The following is a 13,303-nucleotide window of genomic DNA, read 5'->3' as shown; positions in this document are numbered from 1 at the left end:
TTTAGTGAACCCCCCACTCCATCCGGAGCACCCTTTCCATGACTGGCCTCAAAAAAGTTCCACGTACTCCCCTGGAAACCCTTCTTGAAAGGTTCAGTGCCAACCATATAGAAGTTGCCCTGACTGAAAACAGGGCCATCACAGAGGAAGTGAAAGTGTTTATCATGTCCAGGATCGGGTCCAGGTGAGCCCATTTGGCTGCTTGGTCATGCCTTCTGCTGGGTGAGATGGTGCAGGAAGAAATGGGGTTGCTCCTCTGCCACAAAGAAGACACCAGTGTGGACCGTCACCTTCTTGTGTGAACCTTCGAAGTGAACTGACTGGACCTCTGAAGCATACCTGCATGTGAAGTTTTCACACAAAAAAAATCTATTTGGATCAAGCAGTCATTGGTCAGGTTCTCTCTCAAGGTCCGGTAGCTGTGGTACCTGCCATCGGATGTTGAACATACGTCTCCTAAATTTAAAGAGCCTATCCTGGAACTGAATCACCAGCTCTTCTTCGGTTATGGCTGTATTCTTCTTCACGGTGATTAAGCTACTTTTCTCTCGTTCTTCATTTGCTCCATCTTCTCCAGACACCACTGGGGGAGCAACACCTCTTCGTTGGATTGCTGTCTAGCCGGTGGCGCAGTGGCATCTTCACCTTCTTGGCATTCGCCATAGGTGCATGCCTTTGAATTGTTCTAAAAAGAACCGACATTGCTTTCGCTACTGTCTTTTTCTTCTTTCTGTGAGATCATTCACTCTCTTTTTTGACTCTCTAAATCCTTTAAATAAGTAAGTCATTTTTTTCAAGATCGGCATCTCTGCGGTCCTGGTCAGCATCCCTGCACTGTCTGTAGAGTCTTAGCTTTTCAGCAGTGCTTACTTTTTTTGTTTGCCATATCTATCAAAAGGAAAGCCATATTATGTTACACATTACACTATTGAAACGTTGTGAAACCTTACATTGATATAAAAAGGTAGCAGTGTTATTGTCACTGGTGTTACTGGAATGTCACGGGCGTTACCAGCAGGAACAGTAACACAAGTGACATAACACCAGTGAATAATCTGCTGACAAGATGGCATATCTAAAATGGGGGCCACAGTAGCGCAAACCACACTTTTTAAATAGTAAATAAATCACTTAATAATGTGATTGGATCAATTATTTCAAACATATGTCCTTTCCCCATATTATAAACTGTATAACACCAATGACGGGTTTAAAAGCTCTGCATTAAATTACCAAATTAATCATCAAAATTAACTAACATATGAAGAGAGTGCAGACTCACCAAGCGCGTTTCAAAACAGCCCCGCCCTTCAATTAACCTTTGACCCAGGAAGAAGATGGCAGGATGTTGAATTTCTTCAAAGTGGTGTTTAAAAGAAAAATGAAGGGTAACATCAGTGACATGAAATTGAGTATTAGTAAGTATTATAAATTATTTATAATATTTAGTTGATATGTTTGTCATTCCCTAAACAGCTATAATACTTTACTTTGTATTATGACATTTAAATATTCTGACTCAAAATATGTCACTAAACCATGTCTCCTGGCTCAAGGTGCTGACCATGTTCTACGATAATGTGAAAAAAATATAACTTACAATATTATTTGTGTTACATGTTTATTAACAGTTAAACACTTCAATTACAACATAAACATATGTTGTGTCATTATCAGATTTTTGGGGTGTTTTTCCCTGGTTAAGGCGAGGGACAGGAAAGCCACCATTTCCGTTGTATCACCCAGATGGGGGATGCGGTCAGGGCTCATTGCAGGCCAATCAAGTTCTTCCACACCGTTCTCTTTGTGCACGGGGGAATTGTCATGCTGAAACAGGAAATTCCCCAAACTGTTGCCACAAAGTTGGAAGCACAGAATCCCCTGAATGTAATTTTATGCTGTAGCTTTAAGATTTCACTGGAAATAAGGAGCCTCGCCCAAACCATGAAAGACAGCCTCAGACAATTATTCCTCCTCCACCAAACTTTACAGTTGGCACTAATATATATATATATATATATATATATATATATATATATATATATATATATATATATGGGCAGGGCGCGTTCTCCTGGTATCTGCCAAACTCAAATTTTGTCTGTCGGACTGCAAGTAGGGGAAGCATGATTCATCACCCCAGAGAACTCCTTAAAATCACTCCAGAGAGCTCCTTAAACTTGTGTGTGTAAATGTTGCGGCTGTAGCCACTGGGAAATCAAACGTCTGCCAATTTTAAACTGACGAGCAGACTGGTCTCAGGCAGGTTCTACAGTGTAACCATTCTGGCTGTATGCTGCAGCGTGCTTCTTCAGACCTACAGTCATGACCAAAATTATTGGCACCCTTGACGAAGATGAGCAAAAATACTGTTTAAAAAAAATACTGACCTATATTGTGTGATAAAGAAAATTGGAAAACGATTTAATACTAATACAATTGCTCAGAGAAATGGGTTTTGATTAACAAGTAATCAAGATAGGTGTGCCAATCATTTTGACCCCTGTTTTCAATACTCCAGCACCTTCCCCTTGCAAGGATAATAGCACTGAGCCTTTTTCTAAAATGTTTTATTAGATTGGAGAACACGCTGGGAGGGATCTTAGATCATTCCTCCATCCATAATCTTTCCAGATCCTTGACATCCTTGGTCTGCGCTTATAGACTGCCCTCTTCAATTCAAACCACAGATTTTCAATGGGGTTCATGTCCAGAGACAGATGGCCATTGCAAAATCTAGATTTTGTGGCGAATTAACCATTTCTTTGTGACGTTTGGTGTGCTTGGGGTAATAGTCCTGCTGGTACAGCCAAGTTTCAGCCTCCTGGCAGAGGCAACCATGTTGTCTAAAGTGTCTTAGTACTGGGTAAAGTTCATGATGCTGTTGACCTTAAGAAGGGCCCAGGACCAGTGGAAGCAGATTAGGCCATATTTTACCGTCGGTCTGTAATATGGTGGTGGATCTTCGATGTTATGGACTTGAACACCACTGAAAACCTGTTACTTGTTTCAACAAAATATCTTTCTCTGAGCAATTGCATTAGTATAACAATATAGTTTTCCCATTTTTGGAGCATACAATATAGCAGAGTATTTATTTTACACTATTTTTTTGTTGCTAACCTTTATCAACGGTGCCAATACGTTTTGGTCATGACTGTATACTATATCAAAGGAGGCTCAGAGAAGCCTGCTCTGGCAGTTACAGGTGTGAGCATGTATATAGCTTTTTTTATGCTCATGATGCTGCACACAAATATAGTCTTTTGTGTTTATTTTCCTCCTTTAGTTTGCACCCACCCAGTCTTTCAAATGGTTTACTAAAGCTATACAGAGGTTCTATGCAAGTCCACTTCTGTCTGCTGTGGTTCTTAAATGTGGTAAAAACATACAAATAGGGCTTCCCAAGATGTGCAGCGGTCTAAGGCACTGCAATGCGTCCCTACAGACCCGGGTTCAATCCCAATCTGTGTCACAACCGGCTGTGACCGGGAGTCCCATAGGGTGGCACGCAATTGGCCCAACATCATCCGGGTTAGGGGAGGGTTTGTCCGGCGGGGTTTTACTTGGCTCATTGCGCTCTAGCGACTCCTTGAGACGGTGTTTCCTCCGACACATTGGTGCGGCTGGCTTTCGGGTTAAGCGGGCTGGTGTTTAGAAGTGCAGTTTGGCTGGTCATGTTTTGGAGGACGCATGACTCGACCTTCGCCTCTCCAGAGACCGTTGGGAGTTGCAGCGATGAGACAAGATCAAAATTGGGGAGAAAAACGTGGTAACACACACACACACACACTTAAGAAAATTAACTGCCTATTCTAAAGAGCAGCTTGTCTGTGCATTTAGGAAGAGCCTGTTAAAACTAAACAGCGATCTACTTCCATATTTTACAGATTTAAAAAAAAGTTGCACCAAAGATAATTTTATAACTAAACCAAGAGACCACAGCCAGTCATTTCCAATGTGAACAAATTAGTCATAGTGGGCAGAACAGGTGGGAAGAGCCAAGCATGAGCTAGCGAGATCCTATTGGTCAGTTCTAGCCTTCTTCTGCATATTTCCGTTAGGGAACACCTACCCTGTGACATGTGCGTGTGCAATAACTCAATTCGCCTTTGCACTCCTAATAAACAAATATATTTTTACAACTTTGGGAATGGTAAAGTCTACTAAACTTAGTCCACTCTGTTCATAACAGATTATAGTTTTGGAAACAGAAACCTGTCATCTTGAGATCAAATGGTTCACATTGATGAGAACATTTGCAGAATGTCAGCCAAACTCCATCTCCTCTCACTGCCAGCAACTGGGATTCCTCTCACTACCATATCTGGTAGTGAGTGGAAACGCCAAACGGATGCTTCACATTTATACATCCGGTGAAATATCTGTCTCATTGTCCTATCTGTGGTTGCACTATGCAGAAATTTCTCTACCATTTCCTGGTTGCTAAAATTCTAATAGTTTGCCTAATTTCAGTTTAAGTGACAAACTAAGCTAGTATAGTGTAGAGAATCATTGTACCATCTAAACCACTATGAAATATACTTTCCATAACCAAACATATTGGTTAACCAAACATAACCAAACATATTGGTTAACCAAACATAACCAAACATATTGGTTAACCAAACATATTGGTTAACCAAACATAACCAAACATATTGGTTAACCAAACATAACCAAACATATTCAGCTGTTAGAAGCTGGTGTACAAAAGTAAAAAAAATGCTAAAATGAAACTTAACAGAAAGCATAGAAATATGGCACACAGAACAGGTCTACCGCTTCTTAGACTTGCAGATCTGTAACTCACATTTCTATGTGGTCAGGTCACCCAAGACGTTACATATTGCCACTTTAACGATTAGGGTTGGAAGAACAGACATAATCGTGTAACGTTTAAAACTTACAAGCAAAAAAGATAGCCAGAGGGTCTTCGCAAGGGTACGTCCTCAAAAAAGCCTTGGGGTGACACGGTTCCCTGGCAAACCAAGGCCGGGATTCAATGAAAGGCGCATTGTTGACAAGCGCATTGCACTTAACTTTGAAAAGTCCACAGTGTTTACCACAAATGCGATCCCCGCCTACGTTGGGGAAATCGGCCATTTCAGATTGCTATTTTTAAAAAAGGCACATTTCCAGTAGTGCGGTGCTGAAACAAGTCGTTGAATGAATCCTGGCCTTAGGGAATGTACCTTTAAATGGTTGACATTACATCAGAGCTTCCTTTTGCAAAGCTTAACAGTTCATCAAAGTTCCTTCCTTCCACCTTTTTTTGTTTGGTCATGCTGATGATTGAGGATTTCTCTTTGACCACTTAGATCAACACTTGCATGAGCAGAAACAAAAAACTAGTCTTGTTCGGAAAGGCAGATCAGCTCTGAAAAAGAGCTGCTGTGAAAAGATCTGTGATTGGTAAAAAAAATATATACATATCAGAATTGGGCTGCCTGTCTAAACGCAGCCTATATGGTCCCACTATCTGTGCTGCTGCTGGTTCACTCACTCTCTCACACACTCTCTCTCTAACACACACACACTCTCTAAAGCTTTAACTTAGCCTTTGGGCTCACGGCTGACTATGGGAACACAGAGCCTGGCATTGTGCTGCCATTCGGGACACTTTAGTCACACGGACCCCCCCATTGAGCGGATCAGACCTGGTTTAAGAGATTACTCCTGCTCCACCATTGCATCAGTGCGAAACGTGCATCAGTGACATTTTTTTTTGGGGAAAAGGGGCTCACTGCAAAATATCCTTCATCTGCTTTATACTGTAACACCCATGGCTACCTCAACATGTAACTCTTGGTTACTTCCTACGTCACTCATTATTTCACCATCGCTGGTTATATTCCTCACCTACTTCCCACACTTACTCATTTCATTGTTCCTCACAATGTTTTCCCCGTGCCACGAACTAAAGACCACACCTAACACCTAGTACTTGCATATTTCTCCCTCTGCATAGCTGAATCACTCAATTCACCTTACTCCTTAGTTCAATCACTCTTTCACTTTTTCTAACCCCCATTCTATTCTGATTAAATAAGGGACTTTTGTACCTGTATGTACCTATGTAACAAACCTTACATTAAACTTGTCCCCATTCTATAGGGTTAACATTGTTTGTAGCCACACGCACCACAACGCTACTATACTATGTCATATAGCACGGGCACAGCCTTTCAATCCTCTATAGTACACAAGAACATATGTATTTCGAAAGCGAACCCGAGAGAACACCTGGATAAAAGAACTCGTGGCTCATTTGGGCTCTGCGTTTACGGATAAGAATAGACCTTACTCCACATTCTAATGCATGGGGGTGGGGTCCAGTAGTCATTGGGTGCTGGAGAAGGTGTCATGATATATATATATATAAAAAGTTTTGACAATCTGGGCTAGCCCCATTGACATGTCCTTTCATTGCACTTCATTGCCAGTGATACAATATTATAAAACCTCTTGCTTTATACACTTTACCTGGCTGCACAATTGGTGGCAGGGGGGGGGACCTGGTCCTATACAGCAAAGACAGAGCTCCCACTCATATGCATGGTCATACACGTGAAGGGTTAGAGTGCCTTCAATACCGGGTCTGAACCTCCTCCTCTCCAGAGCTCTGTTCATGTTCCAGGCCACAGAGAGAGCACAAACCACTACTTTTCACTTGCTCCAAGAAACATTGGAATGCAATCAACTCTTCCCTACTGAATTCCCCCCCCCCCCCCCCCACCCCCTTAAACCACCTCTAACCTAAAAGTGTATCCCTTCCATTACATCTCACCTCACAGCAACCCCTACCGTCACCCACGTGACTCTAGCCCACCCTAACCCCACCTTCTCTTCTATTGGCTCAGCATCATTGCCCTCTTCTGTCCTTCCCTCCTTTCTCCCCCCCCCCCCCCTTCCACTTTATGCTGATTATCAGAGAAATCTGATGGGCGTAATCCAGTGTGACGACACCAATCCTGACGCTACAAATGGTAGGGCCTGGCCGTCCTGCTCCACACAGACTCTCGACAGCGCCCAGCTTCCTCCCTCCCCAGGTAAGGCTCAATCTCCTCGATCCGGAAGCCTCCGATATGGGGAACCCACTGGGACCCATCTCCGTCACACCCAGGGGGTGGTGCATTCCAAATCCTGCTGGAGGTTTGGCAGTTCTGATGGACCCAGTGGAGTGTTGCTGGATTGGAGCCCAAATTAGGAAGTTTCTTTGCTCAGGAGGAAGGAGTGAAAAATGATTGGTATTTCATGACATATTACTCCCCATGTTTTACAAGGCAGAGCATTGCCTTGTATGCTGGTTTGGTTGTTGAACGCTGGGGTGTTAAATTTGCTAAACACGAGAGATTTGAATACTTTGTGGTTTATAGACCATATCTCAGATGTGGACAGGCGCGGAATGTTTCAGCTTCCTTCTTGTGCCTAGCAGAGGACTTGGGAACTCACTGCCTGTAGCTCTGGCTATCAATGGAGTCCAGTGCTTCCGCAGAGCTCTCTAGCTGACTCCGACAGAAATTTGAGGGAAAGCTTTGATGGTCTCGCCGATGATCTGAACGCACTATGGGATCAGTGGCACAGTTTCTCTGAATTGAGTGGCTGACCCACGCCTGACCCTGTCCATACAACTGTGCTATTGTGTCTGATACCGTGATTGAGTCTGGTGTTTTTACTTGAATCATCCTGCTATATAAAATAACAAAATGTCTTATTCTGTGTAATTCAGATAACGGACAAATAAGGCTCACAAATCTGAAGTGTTACAAATGCTGGCGGGTTAAGATGGAGGGAGTTTAAACCTGGAGCACAATACGTGAATTGTTTATTTTGATGTTTTCCTGGAATCCAATCTATTCTCCAATTGTGAATAATTAAATCCCTCTTATTTTCCAGTGGGTACAAAGCTGCTCTAAACAACTGAAGAAATGGCTGTTGTCGTAAGTACCTCTAAGCTCCTCTCTTTGTATGCAACAGGCTTAGATGCCGCACTGGAATTATTCAAACCATTCAGTGGTGTTTGTATCGCAGATCAATGGTCAAACTTAACAAGGTCTGTGGAATGACGAATGTAGAGACACTGATCCTGAGAGTCACGTTCTGAGAAATGTTGTTTTTCATACAGTGACGAGCAGAAAACAAGAGTGCATCCTCATGTTCCTTCGGAGGATGCAATCCACAATAGATACGCTTAGTGTCATCGTGTTCTTCCGTCACTTCCCACAGTAGGGTTACTCAAACAGCAGAAATAGAATGGCACTCAATTTGGCCGCCAGACAGTCCACCCGTCAGGGAACGTTGACTCAAAAGTCATATAACGTCCTGTGCCATGGACAATGGCAGCTCAACATTTCTCAGGCACATTAGCGCTGGATGCTGTCAATTGCTAGCATTAACCCCTAAGCAGATCTCAGCCCAGGTTAACCAGGCGTTACTGTGCTCATGCGAGGGAGATTAACCAATGCTAATACTTAAGCCCATTCATAGAGGCCTCCTTTTGGATTGTATATTGGCGTACGCCCTGGTTTTAAACCTCATTCGTAAGGTAGGTATTTGGTAGTCTTGCGAGCGAATGGTGCTTGTTGGCAAGTCATGCTTGTGAGATCATCCACCCCTCTCTCTCTCCCCCCAGAGTGGAACGTTCCGTATGGTGTCGGAAGAAGAGCAGGCTCTCAGGGCCAAGCTGGAGCGCCTCACGGTCAAGGACCACGGTCCCGTGTTCGGTCCCTGCGCCCAGCTGCCCGACCACACCGTGCAGAAGGTCTGGGGTCACTCGCTCACAAACCTCACACTGTCAAGTCATTTCCCATCATAAGCCCTGCCACAAACTCAAGTGCAACCACAAAATCATGTGTCGAGTTCCACTGGAGTCCAGACTACCTGTACAAACTCTCTCTGGTCTCAAAAACAAGAACACTTAATTGTATCTTAAAATTTCCCCCAAAATAGCTATTTCTTTGCAAAGGCTAATTTCAAGAACAAGCATGACGTCATACTGTGTCGATGCCACATATAGCACAATCTGAAGAAAAAAAATAGATATAGCTGCTCTTCAGTTCTGAGGTTGTAGACCTCATCTGAGGTTGACTGACTGATGCTTTGATGGATCCCTACAGGCCAAGGACGAGCTGAACGAGACCGACGAAAAGCGGGCATTGGCAGTCAAGGAGCTGAGGGGAATCATCAAGGAGAAGGCAGAGGCTGAGGACGACCTCGCCAAAGGGGTGCTGGAAACCTTTGGCGAGAAGCCCGACGGCATGCTGGTCCGCTTCATCCGTGCCAGGAAATACGACGTGCCAAGAGCCTTCGACCTAATGAAGGGTGGGTCCCCACAAACTACCGTACTGTATGTCAGTGAAGCTTAGTGAGCATGTTTTCTGTCTATTTCTTTGAAGCTGATGTCATGTGTTATAAATGCTATATCTTAAAATGACAGGCAGATATAGCCTGGTCCCAAATATGTTGCTGTATAGCCAAGTACTGTTGGAGTTGGCAAGAGAGCACAAATACATTTGGGACCAGGCTAAGGAAGCAATGCTATTGTGCACATGATCATTCTGAACAGAGGCATTAGAACGAAATGTAGTTTGGTTAAACCTAACCAAACAACGAAGTTCCTTTATGCTTAACTCCTAACTTGATGATCCTGTGCCTCCGTTCAGGTTACGTGCGCTTCAGGAGGGATTACCCGGAGTTGTTCGAGAACCTGACCCCGGAGGCTGTCCGCAGCACCATCGAGGCCGGCTACCCAGGCATCCTGTCCAGCAGAGACAAGTACGGCCGCATCGTTCTGCTCTTCAACATCGAGAACTGGGATTACGAAGAGATCACCTTCGATGAGGTGACTACCGGGGACCTGGATCCCCAACAATGCACACATTTGAGATACATTGGGGGCGGCAGGGAGCCTAGTGGTTAGAGCGTTGGGCCAGTATCCGAAAGGTTGCTGGATCGAATCCCCGAGCTGACAAGGTAAAAATCCGTTGTTCTGCCCACTGTTCGCCGGTAGGCCGTCATTGTAAATAAGAATTTGTTCTTAACTGACTTGCTTAGTTAAATAAAAAATATATAAACATTGGTGGTCCCCGCACGGCACTAAAAACATGACAGGACCAACATTTTCATAGATATACAGTAATGGTTGTCAAATGGGAGTTATTGATCATTGAAATCATCCCATGATAATCATTTGAATTGGCTCATGAGATCTGTGGTCATCAAGGGCTTCTGTCACACTCAACATTGGAAGAGAACGTGCTCAAAATATGAAAAAATAAATACACTACAAATCTGTGTAGACAGGTAAAAAGGTTGCTTGGAACCAAAAATAAATCACGTAAAAATACCCCAAAAAAGGGCCAACACTCACTTGATTACGATTTGCAATAATAGAGGCTTAGTTTTAATTCTCTTTCATAGCAATATTACCTAATAGTTCACACACTGGCCGTAACGTATGGTCTATTGAGTCATGTTGCTATGAAAGTGAATTAAAAACAAAAGCTCCTACTATTGCAAATCATAATCAAGGGAGTGCTGGCCCTTTTTTCCATTCCTCTTGTCATGTTAACAGAAGTGTCAACGGGTGTGTGCTTCAAACGTGTGTGTGTGTGTGTCTATGCACATGTAACTATGCGTGTATATGTGCGCTCATCAGATCCTGCGTGCCTACTGTGTAATCCTGGAGAGCCTGCTGGAGAACGAGGAGACTCAGATCAACGGTTTCTGCATCATTGAGAACTTCAAGGGCTTCACCATGCAGCAGGCCTCTGGCATCAAACCCACTGAGCTCAAGAAGATGGTGGACATGTTGCAGGTCACTTTCACACACATTCCAAAGGAATAGTAAACAGCACATTACCTTATGATACAAAATAATGGATTAAAAAAAAAGTATTTTCGGATTATCGTCCCGGCTCTAATCTAATGCGCTGAACTTTGTTGTTGCGCAACAATTATAGTTTCCCGTTACTCGTACAACGAGGATGATTATTTATGGTCATAATGGTGGTGAGATCTGTAACAAATTGAACCTCTGTTCCTCTTGTGTGTGTGTGTGTGTGTGTGTGTATCAGGACTCCTTCCCTGCCCGTTTCAAGGCTGTCCACTTCATCCACCAACCCTGGTACTTCACCACCACCTACAACGTGGTCAAGCCCCTCATGAAGGGCAAGCTGCTGGAGAGAGTGAGTGAAACAGGCCCTGTGTTAGAACATGAAAGAATGAATTTTTAAAAAAATTGAGCCTTTTTATAGTGAGAGGTTGGTGGGAAAGTAATGGGGACAATATCTGAAGTAACATGATAAAAATTAACAAGTAAGGAACATGTAATATACTGGTAACAGTAAATACAATAATGAAAAACTCAGTGGCCAGTTTATTAAGTACACCACCCAGTTCACAAAAATTGTTAGCTCCTCCAGACTGAGTCACGTGGACGTGGTTCGCTATATAAAGCAGTCATTCAGTTACCGTTCGATTGAATGTTGGGCAAAACGAGTGATCTACGCGACTTTGCGCATACGATAATCAGTGGCAGGTGCGCCGGTTCCAGTATCTCAGAAACGGGCGGCCTCGTGGGCGTTTAACGCAAGAGTGTCTAGGGTTGACTGAGAATGGTGCGACAAACAAAAAACACCCAGCCAGCGGCAGTCCCGGGGGCGAAAACAGCTCGTTGATGAAAGGTCGAAGGAGAATGGCAAGAATCGTGCAAGCTAACAGGTGGACCACAAACAGGTAAAATAACAGCGCAGTACAACAGTGGTGCAGACCGGCGTCACGGAACGCACAACTCGTTGGTCCTCGCCACGGATGGGCTATTGCAGCAGAAGACCACGCCGGGCTCCACCCCTATCAGCTACAAACAAGAAGCGGTTCCAGGGGGCATCCAATCACCAACACTGGACAATTGGGGAGTGGGAAAACATTTCCTGGTCAGACTAATCCTGCTTCCTGTTGAGTCAGGCAGAGTCCGGATTTGGCGTAGGCAGCATGAGTCCATGGACCCATCCTGCCTGGTGTCAAATGGTACAGGTTGGTGGCGGTGGTGTAATGGTGTGGGGAATGTTTCCCTGGCACAAGTTCGGTCCCATGATACCAATTGTGTGTGTTGAACAACGTTTCCGTGCCACTAAGAATTCGAGTTGTTCTGGAGGAAAGGGGGGGGGGTCTGACCCGGTACTAGATGGGAGTACCTAATAAGCTAGCCACTGAGTGTATATGGCAAGAATATTTTAGTTAATAGGTTGGTCTGTCTACCAAATCAGGTGTTTGTCCACGGAGACGAGCTGGACAACTACTACAAGGAGTTTGACGCGGACATCCTGCCCTCCGAGTTCGACGGCAAGAACTCCAAGTATGATGGCAAAGCCATAGCAGCCAAGCTGTTCGACTGAACACCCCCCCCCCCCCCCCCCCCCTTCCCCATCCGCAACATCTCCATCTAGACACACACACAGCCAAACAGACTTTGGAGAAAAAAAATGAAATAAAAACACAAGTGTGGCTTCAGAAAACTGTGTGAAAAAAGGAGTGTGGTATTGCACTGATTTTGTTTTCCAGCGGTTATTAAGTAGTAATACACCTTACAAAAGCACTCCCAACAGCAGAGACTATACATCCTTGGCTCAGGCCTTATGTTGGGTTACTTAACAGCCCTAACCATCAAGCTTTTCACTGTGCTGTGGGGACGTGCTTTGTGTTAACCCCATCTCTGACCCAGACAGCTAGTACTAGTTAAACCTGGCAGGATCCAGTTTGCGCTATCCACCTCACGGTGATAGAAGGCCAGGAATCCAACAAGTCCCCGTCTCCATTTGTTTGTGCTTGGAGAAGAACGAGCGGTTTAATCCTCTGAATTGCTGCAGAGGCATGAGCACGTCACCACTATGTGTACAATAAACTGTATATAAAAGAAAGATGACAATCTGTTCACCTTGGCTTGTAGAATCTTTGGAAAACAAAACATAGGACAGAAAGGAATACACAAATGCAGAGAAATCCACAACAAAATAGTGTATTTCAAGGATACAAGTTCAATGCCCCCCCCCCATAAATGTATTGCGTTTTGCACACCCTTATCTATCGGAACCAAAACACACACGATTACTTTATACATCACGCCAAGTTGTGATTCTACATTATAATGACTGAACAGCATTGTACATCTATAGGGGTTGTAAACAAAAAAGGCAAACAAAGGATGAATTCCATAGGGATAAATAGTGGGAGGTATGAAATGACCTTAGTTCTCTCTGCAAGGCTCCTCATCCAGCAACTCTTCTCTCATCTACCACATGAT

At 44.0% G+C, this 13,303-nt stretch overlaps 1 protein-coding gene across 1 annotated transcript; it reads left to right on the top strand.

Moving 5' to 3' along the window:
• The first annotated feature begins 6,980 nt into the window (after positions 1 to 6,980).
• On the top strand, positions 6,981 to 13,001 carry LOC110492010 (retinaldehyde-binding protein 1). The gene is made up of 8 exons (XM_036951015.1): positions 6,981 to 7,052; positions 7,900 to 7,943; positions 8,636 to 8,764; positions 9,120 to 9,324; positions 9,666 to 9,844; positions 10,661 to 10,819; positions 11,079 to 11,189; positions 12,270 to 13,001. The coding sequence occupies exons 2-8, from the start codon at positions 7,932 to 7,934 to the stop codon at positions 12,396 to 12,398; spliced, it is 924 nt and encodes a 307-aa protein (XP_036806910.1). The 5' UTR covers positions 6,981 to 7,052; positions 7,900 to 7,931; the 3' UTR covers positions 12,399 to 13,001.
• Positions 13,002 to 13,303: the final 302 nt, after the last annotated feature.

The sequence above is a fragment of the Oncorhynchus mykiss genome, chromosome 2 (genome assembly GCF_013265735.2).
Source record: "Oncorhynchus mykiss isolate Arlee chromosome 2, USDA_OmykA_1.1, whole genome shotgun sequence".
Classification (NCBI taxonomy): Eukaryota; Metazoa; Chordata; class Actinopteri; order Salmoniformes; family Salmonidae; genus Oncorhynchus; species Oncorhynchus mykiss.
Note: the sequence above shows the minus strand (reverse complement) of the source record. Positions and strands in the feature narration are given on the sequence as shown.

Bases quoted from the DNA above. Each gene is read 5' to 3' on its own strand.
- LOC110492010 (XM_036951015.1), top strand. The intron at 9,325-9,665 runs GTGGGTCCCCAC...GCCTCCGTTCAG, and splicing joins AGCCTTCGACCTAATGAAGG to GTTACGTGCGCTTCAGGAGG. The intron at 10,820-11,078 runs GTCACTTTCACA...TGTGTGTATCAG, and splicing joins AGATGGTGGACATGTTGCAG to GACTCCTTCCCTGCCCGTTT.